The sequence below is a fragment of the Diabrotica undecimpunctata genome, chromosome 1, assembly GCF_040954645.1.
Source record: "Diabrotica undecimpunctata isolate CICGRU chromosome 1, icDiaUnde3, whole genome shotgun sequence".
Lineage (NCBI taxonomy): Eukaryota > Metazoa > Arthropoda > Insecta > Coleoptera > Chrysomelidae > Diabrotica > Diabrotica undecimpunctata.
Genome location: NC_092803.1, coordinates 18,413,165 through 18,427,279, shown reverse-complemented (window position 1 = coordinate 18,427,279; position 14,115 = coordinate 18,413,165). Strand labels below are relative to the sequence as shown.

Genomic DNA, 14,115 nt, shown 5'->3' with positions numbered 1-14,115 from the left:
GCCCCCTAACATTCCCCGTTGCCATGCGGTGTTTTCCACGTAATGCTAAGTTTGGTCTTCCAGTATCCCATTTCACAGATATTGCTAGGTCTTCTACAACCATCTGCCCGGTTTCCCATTTCAATTATTCTACCCGGAATCGATATGGTGCCAGTTGTGAGCCAAATTGCAGAGCACAGAACTTTCTCGGTCAGTTGTCATTTCATAACGCTCTCTACGAAGATAATCAGGTGGTTTCCCGTTCCTGCTTGATCGCAGTATCACCACTGGTTGAGTCAATTTGATTGGTAGTATGCGAGTAACATGAATGACGTTATCTAGCCTCTTAAAGATAATAACAAAATTAAAGATTTTTGAACACTTTATTTGACCAGAGCATACTTGAAATCCCTTAACAAAACTGAAAAGATAGTTACCAAAAGTTAGAATAAGAAATTAGAAAATTATGGTTCGTGACAGTGAAGATATACTAGATTATCCATTTTCCATTTAAACGCGCCTTCTTTTAGTAAACAATTTCATACAAACTTAACTTCCCATTAACTTATTATAAAGCCACTTACTTGACACAATTATACTGAAAGTTTAAATATCACTCCAATTCCAACCACACCTTTCCAACCCAAATCATTCTGAATTTCGTATTTTATTTATCTCGCCCTCTCCCCCTTTTAGCTTGTGCTTACTCACCTGAACCATTAGTGATATGCCAACAATTCCCTGTGATTTGTGTTGTGCTTCTGACATATTGTGGTATAATTCTTTATTAAAGCCGTACAATTGAATCTGCAACAGAAAAAATTACATATCAGTATGCAGTTTAAAATAGTACGGTAAAGGAAAATATTTTGGAATACAGAAAAAGAAAAAACCAAGTTAGGGGAAATAAACATCATACAATATTTTTAAGGAACATTTATATTTTTGTTACAATATAGTTTAAATTGAATGGTTGACATACTCAGTATTTAATGTTACCGTCTCTTGTTAAAAAAACTATCTGTGTTAGTCGTGATATGCTTTTTATTAGGTAATCAATAAACCTTTTTGGAATTTAAAACTATTATTCTAGGAAATCACATTTTAGACTAACATGTATGTCTTAAGTTACTTTTGTATTTTTTACATGCAAAAAACAATATAATATTTCTCGCTCTATTATTGCTACAATTTCCAACCAAAATTTTAAATCCTTAGTAATAATTCCCATTCCTTACTCTAACCGTACCATTGAGGAAGACAGATATTGACAGATTATGAAAAATAAAATCACTATGGTGCCCTATCCAATTAGTGAATGTTGGCGACAATTCTGGCATGCTCCTCTCGGTCTTCTTCTTCTTCTTCAAGTTCCGCTCCTATCAGAGATTGGAAATCATTCTGGCAATTATAATTTTGTTGGTTACGCGCCTGAATAGTTGAATTGAACTGCATCCAAACCATTCACGGAGATTGCGTAGCCACGATATTTTACGTCTTCCTACGCTTCTTCTGCCTTTGATTTTTCCCTGCATTATATTCCTTAATAGTTCATATTTTTCACCTCTCATGATTTGCCCCAAGTATTCCAATTTCCTGATTTTTATGGAATTTAAAAGTTCGCATTGTTTTCCTAGTTCAAGAACTTGTTCGTTTGTTTTGCGATCCATCCATGATATTTTCAAAATACGTTCGCATTTTAAAAGTTCGCATTGTTTTCCTAGTTCAAGAACTTGTTCGTTTGTTTTGCGATCCATCCATGATATTTTCAAAATACGTCGGTAACACTCTCGGTCTTGTGTGGCTGTAAACAGTGCATGGGCATCGGGGTTTGTCCAATCCCTTATGTTTTAAGCCATGAGTATTTCTTTTTTCCGATGCCGCGTTTTCCTTCTACCTTCCCTTCCATAATAAGCTTTAAGAACTGGTACTTGGAATTTTGAAATATATGACCCAGATAAGCAGTTTTTCTTTTTTTTTAATTATTGTCAGCAATTCTCGTTCTCTGCTCATTCGATTTAATACTTCGACATTTGTTATGTGATCTGTCCAGGGAATTTTAAGTAGTCTTCTAAATACCCATATTTCAAAGGCCTCCCTCCAATTGGTTTATCACATTGGCCTTTATGGTCCAGGTTTCTACACCATATAGCAGTGTGAAGTAAATTTAACATTTTACAAAGCGATATCGAAGCGTTAAGTTAAGGCTGCTGTTGGTTAGCAAGGTTTTCATATTAGTAAATGCTGTTCTGGCTTGTTCAATCCTGCTACGTATCTCTATGTCTGGATCTAGATCTTTAGTAATCCAACTACCGAGATATCTGAACTTAAGGACTTTTTGGATGTTCTTATTGTTTACTCTTATATTTAATTGCATATTTCGTGTTCTGCTAACCACCATTACCTTCGCCCTGTCTATATTAATCTTCAAGCCCAGTTGTTCTCCTTCAGTGTTTATTTTATCTATTAAACGTTGTAGCGGTTCTTGGCTATCAGCTATTATGGCTGTATCATCAGCATAGCGAAGATTACTAATAGTCTGTCCGTTGATTTTGATTCCATCTTCAGTGTCATTTAAGGCTCTATCAAAAATGTTTCAGAGTAAAGATTAAAAAAGAGGGGTGACAGAACACAACCCTATCGTACACCTTTTTCGATTGAGAAATATGATGTAGATTCCAGTCCTACTCTCACAGATGCCACTTGATTCATATAAAGGTTCTTTATGATTTTAAGGTCATTCTCATCTATCGAACGTTCCTGGAGCAATCTTACTAATTCTTAATAATTAACACAATCAAACGCTTTCTGGTAATCTATAAAGCATAGGAAGACATCTTTTTGCTGATCTCTGCATTTCTGAAGTAGGACAGTTAAGCTATAAAGTGTTTCTCTTGTACCAAATCCTTGTCTGAAACCGAACTGCGTGAAGCTAATGTCTCTTTCACATCTGTTATATATTCTTGTGTGAATTATCTTTAAGAAGAGTTTTAGGACCTGGCCCAATAAGCTGATCATTCGGAATTGGTCGCAACTATTAGCGTTTGGCTTTTTTGGATTGGTATAAAGGTTGATTAAAGTCAATCCTGTGGTATTTGACTGGACCCATAAATATCATTAAAAAGATCTACCAAGGCGTCTATATTGTCTTCACTTAACATTGTTAGAACCTCTATGTATACGTCGTCTGAGCCTGGTGCTTTTCCCCATTTGCTCTGTTTGATTGCCCTTACAACTTCTGACTTCAATATTTTGGGAGAGGGTTCACTTTTATATTCACTTTCAGTGTTTCCTCTAGTGTTGTCTGAGTATAGTTGCTGTATGTAGTTTCTCCAATGTTGAAATAGATCCTTGGGATCAGTAATTAATTTATTATCCTTCACAATACTGTTAAAACTGCAAGGTTTTGTATGATCTGTCAGTTATTTGACGAGTTTATGTATGTTAAAGTGATCACGTTTTTCTCCCAATCTTAGTGATAATGACCAATTATAAGAAACAGTGACGTGTACACCTAAATTCTCTAAAGATAGATTAAACTTATATGAGAACACAGCGAGTATATATAACAGTACTACTGTTAAGCGTTTTTATAAACTTAATTTAATTATTTTCTGTGTAACATTTAGTTACTAGTCCTGATTATTTTGAACTGGATACAGTCCTCTCAACTTTAAAATTTCTTTAATAATTTTTTATATGTACATGACCTGAATAACTTGCGTTTTGCAGAGGATACAGTAAGAATAAGATAAGAGGGATAATAACAATGATTTACAGAACGTAATTCAACAACTTAATGAATGCTCTCATGGATACGTACTAAGGATGAATTTGAAAATACTAAAGGATGATGACTAAATCAGCAGATACAAACATCTAATTGATTGTTGAGGATACTGTAATTGAGAGTGTGGATACCTACAAATACTTAGGAACATGGATAACATCAAATGTAGACCAAACCAAAGGGATTTGGTCTACATTTGAAACTTCTACCGTATTTTCAGTATTTTCTTGTCCCTAAAATGAAATTATTTGAAAATTTTTAAATTTCCAAGTCAATACAATTAATTTTAAGAGCACTCAATTTTTTTTATCTAGAGTGTAAATCTGTTTCTTCCAATCTAACGAAATAATATTTGTAGTTGTTTGCAAACCTGACGCTTTCTCCATTAAAATAACATATTCATCCCAATCGATTGGATGTATCAGCACTGTTCCAATTACCCCGGACTATATTTTGCATTATAAAGGATAAAATGCAAAACGGTAAGCAGATTATGTAGTCAATTTCGGTTTGGTATTCTATTTCAAAAGATAATGATGGTGTTGTTGAACCTTAACGGAAGTGATAAAGCCAGTTATTACTTGCTTTTATTATTCGACAAAATGGAGCCGTCATCGGAAAGTTAAAGAGGGGGAATTTAAACTGGTGAAGAGGGCAAACTATGTTTTTTTTTATTTCGATAAAGATTTGAGGTTGTATAGTAGATAAAAGCAAAATTATAAAATAACGATTGGTTGTTTTTAAGGAAAATATATTATTAGTATATATGTGCAAATAAAAGTATGAGGAATGAAAGGTAATAAAAAAAGGAAATGTTAAAATTTTGTCTTAGAAACAAAGATCACGAATCCTAATGGAGAAATTATATGATCGTAAAATAGCTTTAAAATATGAATAAAAATGAGCAAAATATATATACAGTTTTGGAAGCATTAAAACATGTATGATAATAATCAAAAAATAAATATTCTATGGTAGAAATTTTTTTGGATCGATTAGATAAGATGGATGGATATATCTCAAATATAGAATATGCTTAGATAAATGAAAATCAAATAGATAAACGATAATGCTCAAAGAGCGATTACTAAAGATAAAAATGGATAGCCACTTTAGAATTTTATGAAAGAATGCTAACAGGTTACTTCAAAATCAACAGCAACTACAAATAATCCTGGAACTAGAAAAAATTAAAGGATATAAGGTGTATCATTATTTATCCAGGTAATAGTGCAAAGGACTGGAACCCAGTTATCAAGAAGTAATCTACGTTACACCAACAAGATAACAATTACCAAATGATAACACCAGCCACATCAGTGTAAAATTCAAACCAAGACCTATGAGATTACACTCACAGCATAGGTCTTTGTTTACCCACCTATCGATGCTATAAAATGCTGACTTTTTGCTTAGAGAACAATATAGAGGTATAATTATTGGAGAAGACTTTAATGATACACACCTATTGGGAATCTAGACTGACATCGACTTAAGGTCATGGTATCAACGGAAATTACTACAAAAAGAACAACGAAAATAACGAAAACAGCGCACTCAAAAAACAAGTTACGAAAGCAAGTTGAAGAAACAAGAAAAAGAACATAAAATAAAAACAGCAATTGATGAAGACATTACCGAAAACCGAAGACAGAAAGAAATAATTACTGTCGGTGCGGGCGCCGGTAACATACTTAATCCGGTATCTGGAAACACCAAAAATAGATATCGTAAAATTATTTTATTGGGTACATAATCCTATACAACCCTCAATAACACTTTGTGGTACAAAAAACCGGAACGAACCATGAGAAAGCGGTTTTTGAATTCGTTGCCTAGAAGCAACATTGCCAGTCAAGCAACATTATTTGGTACTAACTTCACTAATGAAGATCCCAAAATTTAGATAATCACATGTAAAGAATTGTTTAGCTAAAATACATTTTATTGATTTAATAAAAACACTTTTACATATAAAGTGCCTAAGACTAAAAAATTATAAATATAGGCCCGATTTTAACAGTGGAATAATAAAAACCAATTTTTGTTCCGTGTAAAATAAAAAGCCGTATGTTAAATTTTCACACTGCACAGTTTTCTAGCCAGTTTTACAAAATCTACATCTTTCTTTAGCTGTATAAAGTGGCCAATGACCCAAGGCATCTGTTTTGGTAGCATCATCAAGTCTTACAGCAACAGGATGGCGAATTAGGTTACCTGTCTTTTCCATACTTGATGGACGGCCTCGCTTTACTTTGATCTTTCCAGTGTTTCACCTAGCTAGTTCCATTTTTAACTTCTTGAGAGGCAAAAAATTGAGATGATTGGCTCTACTATCATTTTGATAAAATATCCATGCATTTAAAATACAGACATCTAACAGCCATCTAACTAATGGAAAATACTATCTTTTACTACGACTTAAACTTCTGTAAAGACCCAATAAAGCGTTTGCAATGTCCACTCCACCCTTATGTTTATTGTATTGAGTGATTACATTTGAGCATTGGCATTACATTTTATTTAAATTTTTATAGTAAAATCTTATACTGAAAAAAAACTCAACTACTCAATTGACAATATTGCCTAACAGCTACATGATTTTTATTCCACAAAATAATATTACTTTGTTGCTTACAGTTATCATTGTCATATAACAGTTATATATAGTAGAAATTGACTTAGGTGCTTATAAAGATGATGATGCCTGAGAGTACGAAAACCAGATACCGGGTTAATAGTAACAGTAACGAATATAAAAATAGTGTTAACGTCAATAAGAATTATGGCAAAGGCGTCCGCATTGAGGGTGAAAATAGTTATAGTTATGTTAAGAGAAATAATGATGATTTTTATTTATGAGAATTTTTGATAATTTTGATTTTAATATGAATGTTTACTTTAATCTTAACGAAAAGGGTAAAAATAATACAGTTTTAAAGGTATGCGAGAAAAACGATCAAACTGTAATAATAAATTTATGCATAATTAATTATAATTATTGTAATGGCAGGAAAAATCAGGGCCATAACTGAGTATTAAACATGACCATCATCATGAGTTGACCGCTGAAAGCACATCGAAGAATATTCCAAGCTTTAGTCAAAAGGATAGCTATTCTGAAAATAAAAGAAACGATCTTTGATATAAATCTTATTAACGTGCACGCTCCTACAGAGGACAAAGAATCAGAAGAAAAAGACAGATTACACTAAGAAGTGTCAAATTATATACTGCCTATAAAAAAGTGAATTAAAAAAAACCATCTGAGTTTAAATTGTAAGTAATGACTAAATCATTTCGGATATGCAGATATAACCACTTCACTCTTATCTACACGTGTTCAACCGGCTGAAGCAAAAACTTTTCTTGTATTTTTTTGTTAGTGTTTATTAATTTGTGATATTTTCTGATAATTTTTAGTTACTAATTTGCAAAATACTTCTCCAAAACCTACATTTTGACGCGATGAAGGGACAAAATCAGTTCTCATGAAAGCTCTTTCTCCTCGATGGCTAATAACACTTTTTGTACGAATAAAAATCTCGTAATCCCCTAACTCGCGCGAATGCTTTTAATTCCTTGTAGATTTGCCTCGGAGTATTCCTCTGGAATACTAAATCCACCTCGGAAAACAAAATCTTGGAAGAGGATTACCTTCACGTCTCAATGTTAGTGGCTCGTTTGATAGCGAAATGTAATTCTCCACAAAATCGTCTCGCGAGAGACATTTTACCAACAATTGTTACTCATTGACAGGGAGTGGGATTTTGACGAGAAGGACGTTAGTCAGAGGAATGGTTTTCAGTGGGGTCGATGAATAAGATTTCTTTCATTGTAAAATGTAATTTATCTCTTAAGGATAAATATCTTATCCAAAGCGGATTGATTTATATTGCCATATAAAGTTTATAGACAAAAAATGCACTAAGTTTACAGTAAAATACTTTTACTTTAGGTAGATCTACTCCTTCTTCTCTCTTCTCTAGATTTATTATATTCAATGATGATTTCTGGCTTGCCCGTTAATTTGTCTAGCAAATCGTCGTGGTACATCGTTGAGAGTAAAATAACGTTTTTGTTTTTTCAAATTATATACGACACAATCTACATTTTTCTCTAAAAGCAAACATACTTGTTTTTCTGGTCTCTTAGGATCAGCAAATTAAAGAGGAAGTTCTCTTTTGTTTTTTATCATAGTATGATATTCGTTTAAAAGAAGATCGGCCAGGCCGAGGCTCGTAAAAAAATTGTCCATTGTTACATTTCTGTGAGAACCAGATATAGGACTGCAGAGGCGAGAAACGAGGGAAATATTGCTCGTATCAACTTCATATAGGCCAGGTGACTGTTGTCCAATGTACACCTCTAGATTTGCGATATAAGGAAACTTAGCGTCTACTAATGCGTAGATTTTTATGCGTAGAATTTTATTATTATTAGGTTTATATACCCTAAAGCCACACTTGTCACGAAATGCTTTCAGTTTTTCATTTACCGTTGTATCCGCTGATAATGAAAAAGGTTTAGGTAAATTTAAATTAAACAAATCGAAGAATTCTCTTACAGCTGCCAATTTGTTTTATTTTTACCTTTCTAATCGTGTTTGTTTACCACCAAACGGATGTGCCTGAGCAAAAACTTAAACTATCCAAGGGACATTGTCAATCTAAAAATATCTGGCGATGGGCCGTTTGTCCTAAAGAGATCTTCTGCATTTTTGTGGTTATTTTTGGTTACCCCAGCTATATATAAAAGAACTAATAGTGTCCTAAGTTCTAAAATATCTGTCTTTCTTGCAGATTTATTACTGATATTGTAAGAACACAGTTCGATAAAGATATTCGTGTTGTTTACAGTGGTGCAAAATCTTTTCAGTAAAAAAACAACTTCAAATCTTTGATGCACTTTTCATATGTCGTACTTCCCTAGTTACATCAGAATCTTTTACCTTCATTAAATTGTCACTGCGTGTTCGTATCCGGCGGTTTCCAACATGTTTCTTTTAAGACCTGACAAGAATGACATGAACATTCAAGACTTCCGAGATTGTCAAACTAGCATCGTCATTGTCAGGTTCAACTTCTGCCTCAGAATCAAAGAAAAATTCCGCAGAAATCTTACCTGAAAATTTCTGACAACTTGTTTACCGTGCAGACTCACGTTTTGCAATTCAATATAACAGCAGAACAAAAGGCACTAAATAACTATTACAACCTACGTATAATTCGACAAGCGGACTTTTAGTCTACACATTGACTCTAAATGGTTAATCAAGTCCTTTGTACGTTTTGTAAATTTGTAGCAGATTTGATAAATATCTCTTTTTTTTTGTTTTTGTTATTTTCTTAGCTTTTTGAAATCCGTAACCTTTTTCGTAACGTAAGTTTTTAACTTTTATAGCGGACAAGCGGACTTTCAGTCCGCACGTTGACTCTGAATGGTTAATCAAGTCCTCTGTACGTTTTGTAAATTTGTATCAGATTTGATAAATATCTCTTTTTCTTTTGTTTTTCTTATTTTCGTAGCTCTTTGAGAACCGTAACTTTTTTAACAGTGTCTCTTTTTATATTGTTGTAGACATATAATAGTGTCCCAGGATAGTGTCCCATATAGCCTCGGATATAGTGATACCAATGACCAAAGCCTTTTACAAATTAAGATACTCAGACCACAACCAGATGGTTAGAAAACCTAACAAAAACGAAATTGAGGAGATACCAATATCGGAAGTCAACCATCTCATGGAATATGATGAGGAGCAAGGTTAGTTCCAAATTTCTACTCGAGAATCAACGGAATATCAGGAATATCGATGATAGCAAAGTTAACACTAGTTTCGTTCCATAGTTCCAAATTAAGAGAAAGTTGTAAACCGTATTTTGGTGGAGTGAAACAAGATAAAAAAATATGGAAAATGGATCCCTAAGACGAACAGGTTATGAAACCAAGATGCAAATATTGTGCATCGAAAGAAAGAGGTCATATGAAATGTTCTTTGATCAGTGAACACAAGAGCCAACGTATTTTATAGTCATTTTGGGAAATATCTTGCGTAGAATTTTTTTTATTAATAATCAGGTTAAATATGTAACGTCCAAAAGTCATCGGATTCGAAACAAAAAAAAAAAACAAGACGAAAATGGAGACAAACTTTTGTATATTTTCTACTGGTTTAAGAAGAAAATTTTAGAGTGTGAAAAACCACGTTTCTTAATACTGTCATGATTGGTCGCTGGACAGTTCTTAGCTGGAAAAGTTTTTATGGAGTATGTGCTCCAAGTAGGCTACGCAAGTCGACCAATGGAGTGCTACCTTTTAAAGATCGCCATGAATACTTGCTGCAATTTTTAGATTCTTTATCAGTTATGGAGTCACACTATTGCAGGTCAACATTTCAAAAAATATATCTTTAGGCTAAATGACAGTTTCGGCAAAGTGCTAACGAATTTCATGTCAAGGATTTGTGCAAATCGAGAAAAAAAGAACCTCTTTCGATAGTATCGTTTTCTAAAACCTTCGATTTAAAGAACTTTGCACTTTGTGTTAGCTATCGGGTTAGACAACTTTCAGAAGAAGAATTTAAAAGTGGCATACAAAGAAAAGTAGAAGTAAGAGAAGAAAAGGAGAAAGATAAAAAGGAGAAACAAAATGTTTTTACAGCAGATTTGCAAGCCGTGTTGATGGGACCAAAATCAAAAGTCTCATTTTGAAACCACAAAACAAAGCTCCAAGTACACAATCTCTGTTTCTATAACTTAGTGGATTCTGATGCCTATTGTTTTATATGGAATGAATGTGAAGAAGGTTTTGGTTCTGAGAAATTTTCAAGTATTTGGATGTATTTTATAGAATAAAAAATTTTGCCTAGTGTTCTTCATTCTGTAGAAGGGACTAATGAAAGAAGCACCGTTATAATATATACAGCTGGTTGTGGGTACCAAAATAGGAACGCTGTTATGGCCAGTGCTCTGTTCCGAACAAAAATTCAAAGGTAAAGACATTAACCTACCAGTGGATCACGTACCTATCTGTCTAAAAGCAAGGAAAAAGCCTACTCTATACCAAGTAAAATATTTAACACATAATTTTTTCAAAAATCTTGATTTAATTCAACGCTATGAAACAATTAGACCAGCAAGAGGTAAAGGTAATTTAAAAGTTACAAATACTCGTGCTTTGAGGTATTCACCCGAATGTGAAATTTATTGTAAAGCCAGCTTTGATCATTAATAGAAAACAATTCCTCAACGGAAGAACAAAAAAATATGTAATTCACATTCTTGGAACCAATTGAAGCGACTATATTTGGAAAACGTAAAATAACCGCCAAAAAATATGAAGACATTCAGTCAACCAAGAAAACATTGTTGGTAGACTAACACAAATTTTATCATTACCTTCCCTATGAGTATCGTCCAGATTTAGCCATACGGCTCACCCTCCGTCTAAGAGGAAAATTCACTCATCCCAGATACCTACGGCATCAAAAGTATTGAGCTCTGATGGGACTCTTTCCATGTTATCGAGTCCTAGGTGACTTGGTACGTCGGTGTATCTCCCAAAAATTTTCGCACGCATCTGGACGTCGAAAGTAGTACAGCTTTCTGCATGATTTTATATAGATGTTTATTTAGACCCAGCTTTTTTATGTTTTCTAGGAGGTTCTTTGGAATTACTGCAATGGTAGAAAGAATAATAGGTATCGTCTGAGTACTTTCCATTCTCTATTTTCTCCTTATTAGCATTTCCAGATCCCTGTACTTGGTGATCTTTTCGTTGTACTTAACACGCAGATTATTGTTGTTAGGTATCGCCACATCGACTAGTGTTTTTTGTCTCGTTAGTTTATTAATTAACACGAGATCTGGTCTATTCTGTGCTACAGTTTGGTCTGTGAGCACAGTGCGATCCCAGTATAGCTTGTAGTTGTCATTCTCAAGCATACTCTCAGGAACGTATTGATAATATGGGAGATGGTTTGTTTGTAGTAGTCCCAGTTTAAAAGCTATCTCTTGATGGAGGATCTTCCCTACTGAGTCATGCCATTCCTTATATTCAGTTGCAGCAAATGCCTGGCAGCCCCCTGTAAGATGTTGGATGGTTTCTTGGGCTTGACATTTTGATCGGTGTTGTGTCATCTACTGCACAAATCAAGCTATGAAGAGTAGATGTCTCCACCTGCACCTGAAAATAAGTTCTTTAATTAGTAATCTGTCTTCTAATTGTTCGCTTATATCCAGTCCTCGTCCTCCTAAATACCGCGGTAATATCGTTCTGTCTACTACACTTTGATTTGTGAGGTGTGTTCGTACTTTTCGCTGAGGAGTTTCTATATCTATTTTAGTCCACTTTAATTTCAAATCATACGTATACAACAGATGATTAAGCTTCGCCACTACAGTGTTGTTGTTTTTAATGCTAAAACCTGAGTCAGTGGAGTTCAATAGCTGGGATAGTGGATTCATCACTAGACAGAACCACAATGGGACTCAGCGAGTTTCCTTGCAATAGGCCGTGGTTAATTGCGATATTTTCCGTTTCGATATTGTTTTCACCAGGTATTTGAAGATGAATTTTAGTCTTCCAATCTGTAATTATATGTCTTAAGAAGGTCACTATATTATCATCGACTTTATATATTATTAATATATCTTGAGTAACGTTGTTATTGTTTTTATTCTTTTTGTACTTAGAATAATAAAGTTTTGTTGCTTATAGAATAACGCGTGTTTGATGGCATTAAATTGGCAAGTCCATTATTAACTTAATTTGGAAAACATAACCAGCTATCTCCCAAAAAATACTTAAAACTAAAATTACTAGTATATTTTTTTTATAATTTTAATGATAGAATTATTATTACTGGTTTTAAGCACTATTTTATTGTTTTCCATTGATTTTTATAAAAAAAGCTATAAAATCTCAAAAAAGAAAGACATCAAAAATTTAATATAAGATCTGCTTTGGTTAAAAATTATAATGTAAAAATGTTTTAAAAATTGATCTAGATTATACGTAATATCTAATTTAAAGTTTATAAAACGCTGTTATGAAAACATGGACTGGATCTTGTACTCCGCGGATAAATTGTCCAGAAACTAACCTCCTTAAAATATTAAAGACGCTGACAAGATTCCAGATATTTATATCTCGACATAATGGCCGCTTCTTTTTATTTTTATTAACTTTCAAAGTAATTCTGAAGTAATTTATGTTGAAAACTGCATCGCTGACTTGACTTCAAACTTTCTAATTTGGTTGTAAAGTTTCCATTTAAATATACAGAGTATTTATTGAGGATTTTTTAAAGATTTGTGGTCTGCGTGAGCTTTTAATGTTGGAATTTTTAAATTTCCTGTGTGGAAAAGCAGTTTAAATGGTTTCTTTAAGTTTCTGATTTTATGAGTTTATTTTTTTTTTTTTAAGTTGATTAATTTGTAATATTGATAAATTTAGAAATGCTTTTAATAAAATTTATTGAACGCCTGAAAATATAAAAAAAAACTTGACAAACATTTATTCTACTCACCTTGTATTCTCTAAATCTCACAGGATACTGCTTTTTTTTTGTGCAAAGTGAATCTTTTCTATTATTGATAAAAAAAAATTTCGTTTGTTTATCTAAAGTATAGAAAGAAACGTGCTGTATTTTGAATTTGAATTTTTACTTATTTTTCTTAGAACATGCAGACTCTTAACTCAAGCGAGTTCTGTGACCTGTAGTGCTTGATAAAGAAATACAAAATTATATAAAGCAACAAAAAATCACCACACAAGAAGTTTTATTTTTAATGTACTGTGCAATTATTCACAAGTGATCAATTAAATATTACACAACGATATCTTGTATAATATAAAAAAAATTATTTAAGATTCTTCCAATAAATAAGCCAATACTTAACCGTTTAATACTAATATGAATGGATTTAGATTTATGACGTAATACAATATTGTAGTAATTATATGAAATTAGTGCTTTGTGAAGTTGCAACAAGAAATACTTGTTCTAATACGTGTTTGTTTGTCAAAGTATTTATAACCTCACTCACTATCTTTTTAGAGCGAAAACAAAGGTTTATAATCCTTCAATTTTTAGTTTAATATCGATTAACTGTTTTGTTTAACGATTTTAGGAAGCAAAAGAAACGGCGAAATATATTTGGTTAATATTACAAAAGCGATAATAAAATTTTTGTGAACTTGACTTCAAAATATTTTTTTTTTAACACAAAGATGATTTAGAATGATATAGGCTGTTTAAAAAGGTAAGATTATTTCTAAAGAAATTTCAAAACTTGCGTTTAACTTTATTAAAGTTCACTTTCGTCTTTCAGATAATCTCT

At 32.8% G+C, this 14,115-nt stretch overlaps 1 protein-coding gene across 1 annotated transcript in view; it reads right to left on the bottom strand.

Annotated features, from left to right (window-relative positions):
- LOC140437924 (carbonic anhydrase-related protein 10-like) overlaps window positions 1-14,115 on the bottom strand; it is a 907,307-nt gene that overhangs the window by 337,702 nt on the left and 555,490 nt on the right. The window contains exon 5 of the mRNA XM_072527712.1: window positions 691-786. Within this exon, the coding sequence (XP_072383813.1) occupies window positions 691-786 (96 nt within the window). The remainder of the gene's footprint in view (window positions 1-690; window positions 787-14,115) is intronic.